The 7046-nt window shown below is 44.9% G+C and overlaps 1 protein-coding gene across 1 annotated transcript; it reads right to left on the minus strand.

Annotated features, from left to right (window-relative positions):
- Positions 1 to 292: 292 nt before the first annotated feature.
- On the minus strand, positions 293 to 3306 carry LOC149816467 (ABC transporter G family member 21-like). Its single transcript, XM_089987733.1, has 5 exons — positions 2956 to 3306; positions 2056 to 2878; positions 1747 to 1971; positions 1421 to 1599; positions 293 to 1258 (listed from the first exon to the last, which is right to left on the minus strand). The coding sequence occupies exons 1-5, from the start codon at positions 3286 to 3288 to the stop codon at positions 587 to 589; spliced, it is 2232 nt and encodes a 743-aa protein (XP_089843859.1). The 5' UTR covers positions 3289 to 3306; the 3' UTR covers positions 293 to 586.
- Between the last annotated feature and the right edge of the window lie 3740 nt (positions 3307 to 7046).

Raw genomic sequence — 7046 nt, forward strand, 5'->3', positions numbered from 1 at the left:
ACGTAGAGGAATATGACTTAATTTGCCTTTATCAGTTATCCTTGAAAATTCAAGAAAAAAAATTGCTCATGCGAAAGTTAAAATGATTCTTTTAATGCCGGACATTTGCTGTTTTGGACATCAGGCAGATTTTCGAGAATTATAGGGTTTTTCAAAAAATGCATCATTTTTCCACTCAGCAATTCATGTCTTTGCCTTGTTTCCTAGTTTATTCTCCTTTCCTGGCTCTCAATATTGTCCATAACTAAAACATTAGTTATGTCAAAGCCTTATAATACAAGTTGTAACTTAGGAAAGAACCAAAGATTGACCATCTTCTTTCCACAAAATCATAGATACATTCTTGTCGAGAAGAAAGAAAAACATGATCTAGACTGCACTTGAATTCTCGTCCTCTTCTTTCTTCCAAGAAAACAACAAAAATGTTCAAGATCAAGAAGGCCCCCTTCCATCTTCATGAGGAGAATCCTTAGAACTAGGACACCCGCTAGAAGAGACAGGTGGGGAGTTAGATACGGTTGAGGGTGTTTTTAACACTTCTTAGGCAGAAAGAAATTCCAAGCAAATCATGACAAAACCAATTATTCTAAGAACGAGTTGCCCTACCCATTCTCAAGGCAGCATAAGCGATCAGCCTATAAGCAATAAGCATAACAGTCAAAGCAGCCACATCGAACCCCTTATGGTCGAGCCCCACATGCTTAACTGCAGGGTAGTCTGCAACCCTGCAGAGAGTGCTCCCTTGGGAGGGCGAACCACCACACACATAGTAGTCCTCATCCGAGTACTGAACCCCAAGCAGTAGTTTGTAGCAGTAGTGGCTAAAGGAGAAGTACTTGAGCCAAGACATAAAAAAGGGTATGTGCTGAACGTAGTAGCCACCAGCTAGGAGAAAGGTGAGCATCAAGACGGAAGCCAAGGTAGCCCCTTGTTTGATGTCCATGAGCACTGCACCAAGGGCTAGGCCCACTCCTTGGGACACCAAGACATTGAAGAGAACCACAAGGAGGGTGAGTACAAAGGCTGATATGGTTGGTTTCAGGCCTCCCATCCAGTAAGTTATGGTCACAAATATTGTAGGGAGGACTAGTTCCATGGGCAAATCCCCAGCCATCCTAGCCACAAGGTAAGAAGAGAGGCGGTACATTCTGGAATAGCGCTCTTTTACCAGCATAGGCCTCTCTTGTGGGAAGGTGAATACCGCATTGAAGAAAGGAAAGAAACCCCAGAAGATGGAAAAGAAGAAGAGCAGACCCACCTAAGGATTTAAACCAAAAAACAGGGTTATTATTTTAATTCCTTGACTTAAATAACAGGAAAGAAGAGGTTATAGTATGTGGGTTGGACTTGGGAGAGTGGTTGATGAGTTGATATAATATAAAATGAGAGGATTATGATTAATAAATCATGACATAGGTACCTGATCTTGGATGTTGGAAACTTTTGAATGCCACCACATGAGGCCAGACAGAACTGAAACAGAGAACACTTGGAAAAGCTTTAGGCCCGAGAAAGACTCATGCTTCCTTTCCTTCAAACTCCTTGTCAACAACACACTGAACTGCTCCCACCAACTTGTGCTCCACTGGTGCTCGACGCCTACTCTCAGTTAGAGCCCCTTATTAGTTAAAAGAACAATAATATCTTTTATGATTGTTGCATTGAAACAGTTAATTAATGGATGGCATTAGAATGTATCTGGTTATGAGGAAAAGCAATCAAAGGAGGTCAGTTTATCATACTTACCCCGACATGAGGGTAAAAAATGGTGAGCAGGTTTCCGTTGCTTCACGAGAGTAGCAGAAGAGTTATGTTGGTCCCAACTATTCTTAAGGTCTGTTTTCACAGCAGTGGCAAGGTTCTTTTTGTGTGACAAGATGAGTGACTGCTTGATGGCAGAGCTAACATTGTGATCAGGCTGCTCCATGGTACTCAATCCCCCTGGCTCATTCTTTGAATCGGGCAAAACGCCTGCGAATTCGACGACAATTATTCGATTTGTAGGAGAAGAAAGTGGTGATCGGTAGAGCAGGAGAGGGTGCTTAATTCAATTACCATTAGCAAGATCAAGCAAGAAATCGGCCGGATTCATGGCAAGCGACGGAGCGAAGCCGAGGGACGCGAAGTAGTCCATGGCTTCGGACGCCTTGCCGCTATAGATACAGTTGCCTTCACACAAGAGCAGAATCCTATCAAACATATGGTACAATCTGCTGGATGGCTGGTGAATGGTGGTGACCACCGTCCTGCCTCCTCTTGCTAGGCCATGGAGGGTGGCCACGATCCTCTGCGCGGTCGTGGAGTCCATCCCGGAGGTGGGCTCGTCCAGCAGCAGCAGGCTGGGGTTGATGAGCATCTCCTGCCCTATGCTCACCCTCTTGCGCTCCCCACCAGAGACTCCCCTCAACAGAGGCCCCCCAATGATGCTGTTCCTGCACTTGCTCAGCCCGAGCTCCTCTATAACGTGCTCGGCCTGCTCCATCCTCTCTTCCCTGCTCAGTGTGTTGGGGAGCCTGAGCAGGGCTGAGAAAACAAGAGTCTCCAACACGGTGAGGTGAGGATATAGCACGTCGTCTTGGCTCACAAAGCCCGTCATCCTCTTGATTGAGCCAGAGAAGGGCTGCCCATTGTAGGTGATAGTACCGGAGACCTTTCCCTGATGCTGCAACCTGCCTGCTAAGGCGGTAAGGAGGGTGGTCTTCCCACTTCCAGAGGGCCCCAACATTGCTAGAATCTCCCCTGGTCTCACCACCCCACTTATCCCTTCAAGGACGGTCTTCTCTGTTAGGGATGACCTCCCCACTTTGGTGGGGTTCCCGGGTAAGCATGAGCCACCATTAGCGGAACCCACCTTGATCTTGTACTCAACATCCTCAAACTGCAGCAAACAAGAAGAAATGCATCATTATGCTAGTAATGATGGAGAGAGTTGGAAGTAAGAAGGAAAAAAAAAACCTTGAGTGCGATTGGACGCAGAGGTTGACAGAGAACCAAATTGCGTCCACTATTTGTAGTGAATTGAGACTTCTGCTGCTGCTTAGGTTGTGGTGGTGGTCGAGGTTGGACTTGTGCAGGAGGAGGAGTTGGATGATGAGGAGGAGAGGGGTTCACATATTCCACAGGTGGATTAGGAAGTAAGTCTAGAGCCGGGGGAGGATGGTAGTAGTCACTAGATGACTCGTCGCAAACGCTGCTGACATCTTCAGGCCTATTGGCAGCAGCAGCAGGAAGGCCGGCCGAACTGCGGATCGTAGTTTCTTGCTGTAACCGATCCTCAGGAACCATCATTATCTCCAGATTTTTAAAAGATTGGATGAGGAAAAGTTAAACAAGGAACGGCTTGCTGAAACTGTTTTAGAGGATGGGGAGGAGGCCACGAGGGAGACTCGAGCTCCTTATATTGGTGAAAGAAGAGGTAAAACGTGGGTGGCGAGAAAGAGAAAAGAAAAAGAGTGGAATCAGGGGGGTTGAATATAAGAGGGGTTGTAGTGCGTTGGCAGCAGCCAGTGCCGGACACGATGCCTATCACATGCAAACGAGGCTCACCATGGTTGCATATGTGCGCGGGCTATCCTATCTGAAATCAACTTCCTTCAATGCTTTGATTGTGAATGTGCCACGAGAAACAAGAGTTACCAGACCAACCTTTTTTATATTCTGCGTTTCTCGATCTCCATCTCCATCACATGATCGTATTGATGAATGCAGTGATAATCACGATTCCTCTGTTTTAGTGATTATGTTGATTGTGTTCTCAATGCTACAATGACAACAATGACGATGATGTGTGCGTTATCCTAATGATGGTGGTAATGAATGGTGATGATGACGATGCTGTATGATAAATGTGTAAAGAGAGAGAGAGAGAGTGTGTGAGTGAGAGTGATGTTTCTGCCGCTGGCACCTCTCCTTTCGGCTTCAAGCTTATTTATGCCCCTCGCCTCCTCTCCTTTTATATACATGGAGAAGGGAGCTAGGTGTCTATTGTTTAGAGTCCAGATATGGGAAAGAAAGAAAAAGCAAAAGGAAAATGCTTGCGTTTGTGAGATGGGGATACAGTGCAGGTTCCCCTCTCCTTATCTTCCACCTTTTTTCCATACACGTGTGAATGCTTGCTGACGTATGAAAGAAACAGGTGTAATGTACTGCAAAGAATACCATACTGATAGAAGCCTTATTTTATTTATACAGCATTTGGTGTACAATGTATGGAAGACAGCCAGCCAGCCGTCTTGGGAAATGTTGGTGCAGGCCTTCTCTGTTTCTTTATTTTCTCAATGTAGATTTATACTTTTTTTATTGCATAAAGAATGTCTTCTGACTAATGCAACAATTCACAAAACCCATGTATGTGCCCGTGATAAAATTTCCTAGGTGAATTAAGTCTTTAATGTAGACAGATTCATAGGCACAGACCATTCCCAAGATGGTCTTTGTAATGACTCACAAGGAAAACCCAAGTATAAAAAGCAAAAGGCATGCGTGAGGATTAGCCCCTAACAGCCGCTAGGAACTGAGATGTCAATCTTTCTAACCATCATTGTTTTAATTTTTCTGTTAGAAAATTCTCTTCTACAGGGTGGAATATCAGAATTTGCTAAATATGAACCAGCACCATATTGGGATCTTTCTCTTTTCCTTTTCCCTTTTTTACAGTCAAACCCACTCAATTCTCTCTCTCTCTCTCTCTCTCTCTCTCTCTCTGACCATCATTGTTCTAAACTTTTTGTTAGAAAATGTTCTTTTCTAGTGCGTAGAATACCAGAATTTGCTAAATAAGAACAAGCACCATCGTGATCTTTTTTCTTTTTCTCTTTGTTCCTCGTTAGGGTCAAGCCCTCTCTCTATCTCTATCTCATTTTCACTTGCTGCAAGCTTAAGGGCTCACCAACCCAATGTAATTTGGACGAAGCAAATTCACAAGCGAAAGCCACTTAGGAGTACGAGTCCTGGACACTACGGTAACGTGTCAAATGGGTAGGGGCGCGCACTTGCAATGGTGGGTTGTTTAAAAAGAACATGAAATGCGTTGCATCTTTCGTAATAACAGCCCATGAATCGCTTTCGCTTTGTCAGAAAAAAATGAAGACAAAAGTTTTCTGCAATATTAAAGCACTAGTTTGATACGGAACAATGATCTGGCCCTGCCTAGCCTCTATTATAAACCACCTTTTATGCTACAACCAATGGAATGGCTAAGAATTTGGTGGGGGTGTCCTCCATGTCCACTGGAATGAGGGACCTTGCTGGTTTTGTGGATTGGTCAAGGTGGGGTGTTGAGCATTTGTCAGGAATCTGCCTAAAAAGTGAACTTCTCGGGTCATTTTTTGTCATGAACTACTTGTTATATATGAATCTGTTTAGTTCAGCTTAATGATTTCCTTTTTAAAATAATCCCTCTTCCTGTAAATTTCTTTTCAACCATTAAAGGCAAAAATGTGGAAATGTGAGTTTGTAACTGGGCAAAGGGGTAAGCTCACAGAGTTTTCCTGCAAGGACGACGACCTTAAGTATGACATGCAGAGCTGTTGGAGTGTGGAGCATAATTTTCTCAGATCTAACTGCGTTTTTTAGGGTAGTTCTATAATTTTACCTTAGATTACGTAGACTCTGTAAAAATTTTGGACTGCGGATGTAAACAATTCTTGCCGAACCACATAAAATCATTGTTTTTATGTGTCGTTATTTTATACTTTTTTTTTTTGTGCTCGTTTCTTCAATCCATCTGTAGGTCGAAGCGTCGTTCCTTAACAAGAGCCAGCACAGCTAGTTCTCAGATATGGGGGGTGGTTTCTCCGTGTAAATATGAAAAAAATAAGTTTTAGAATGAGTGTTAAAATTCTATAAGATCTAATAAGTAGGTCAATGGTAGAGCAATCAATTGTTAACTAACTGGTCCTAGGTTCCAATCCTGCTTGGTAAGATTAATGAACGAAAGCAGATCAGGTGCAATGTGATTGCACACGTTTTAGTGTGCTGCTGCACCTGATCACCCACCACCTTTGGGATACAGCCTATCAGCTGTAGGGCCCAATAATAGGTGGCAGGTGCCGCAGCACACCAAAAGTGTGTAATCACATTGCACCTTATCTCAATTATTAATGAAAGAGGGAGGATCAAGTGCAATGTGATTACATGTAAGCAGGGATGGTAGTGGACCAGGGGAGAGTGGGGCTCCGCCCCACCTCGCCCCGTTTGGACCGGGGATGGAGGGCATGAAACAGAGATGGAGGCAGGGATGAAGGTTAAAATTCATCCCCGTGCGGGGATGGACCAACACTTTCCCCTGCGCCACCCCGCCCCCTCATGTCATCCACATATTATTGTAATCTCGTATGTTGATCATAACTTGATCAAAGGTTCAGATGAAACATAGATAAAGGGTTAAAAAGGAATGGTTGACTAGGGTTTCTAGCATTCTCCCCTCCCGTTCTGCGGCTCTGAGTGCTCAACTCCTCTCTCCTTCCTATTGAGTATCGATGAGGCGAGTTGTTGCTGACTGTCGTTGCTCTGACGTCTTTCTTCTTCCCCGGCTCTGAGTTCTCCACTCCTTCCTGTCGAATCACCCAAGACGATGAGGTGAGCCGTTGCGCTGCTGCCTGTCCCTGCTATGCTCTCACCGCAGCCCTGCCCTCAGGAGACGACTGCCGCGACCACATTTGAGTGTGGATCCTTCTCAATCTTCCTCTAATTTATCTGAATCATCCTAAAATTGGAAAATTTTATCTGCATTATTAGGTTTTTCATTTCTTTTCTTTCCAATCTCTCATTTTACTAGGTAGGGCTTATTGTGTACTTTTGTAAAAACTGGGATGGGATGGGGCGGGGATGTGGCGGTGGCGGTGGCGGTAGCAAGGAGGGGGATGAGGTGGGGGTGGCGATGGGGATTAATATTTTGATACAGGGCGGGGGTGGAGGTCCACAGTCTCCCCCGCCACGAGGATGGACTGGGGATGAAGGTTAAATTTTAGAGACGGGGCAGGGGTGAAGACCTTGTCCCCCGCCCCGCCCCGGTCCACTGCCATCCCTACATGTAAGGGTAGGCA

The sequence above is a fragment of the Nuphar pumila genome, chromosome 14 (assembly GCF_984573655.1).
Source record: "Nuphar pumila chromosome 14, dmNupPumi1.hap1.1, whole genome shotgun sequence".
In the NCBI taxonomy this organism is placed as follows: domain Eukaryota; kingdom Viridiplantae; phylum Streptophyta; class Magnoliopsida; order Nymphaeales; family Nymphaeaceae; genus Nuphar; species Nuphar pumila.

What these genes read in the sequence shown, in the direction of transcription:
- LOC149816467 (XM_089987733.1), bottom strand. Translation starts at nt 3,288, where the DNA reads ATGATGGTTCCTGAGGATCGGTTACAGCAAGAAACTACGATCCGCAGT. An exon ending in TGCGTCCAATCGCACTCAAG is followed by an intron (nt 2,879 to 2,955) that starts GTTTTTTTTTTC and finishes TGTTTGCTGCAG; the next exon opens with TTTGAGGATGTTGAGTACAA. An exon ending in TTTCCAACATCCAAGATCAG is followed by an intron (nt 1,259 to 1,420) that starts GTACCTATGTCA and finishes TTAAATCCTTAG; the next exon opens with GTGGGTCTGCTCTTCTTCTT.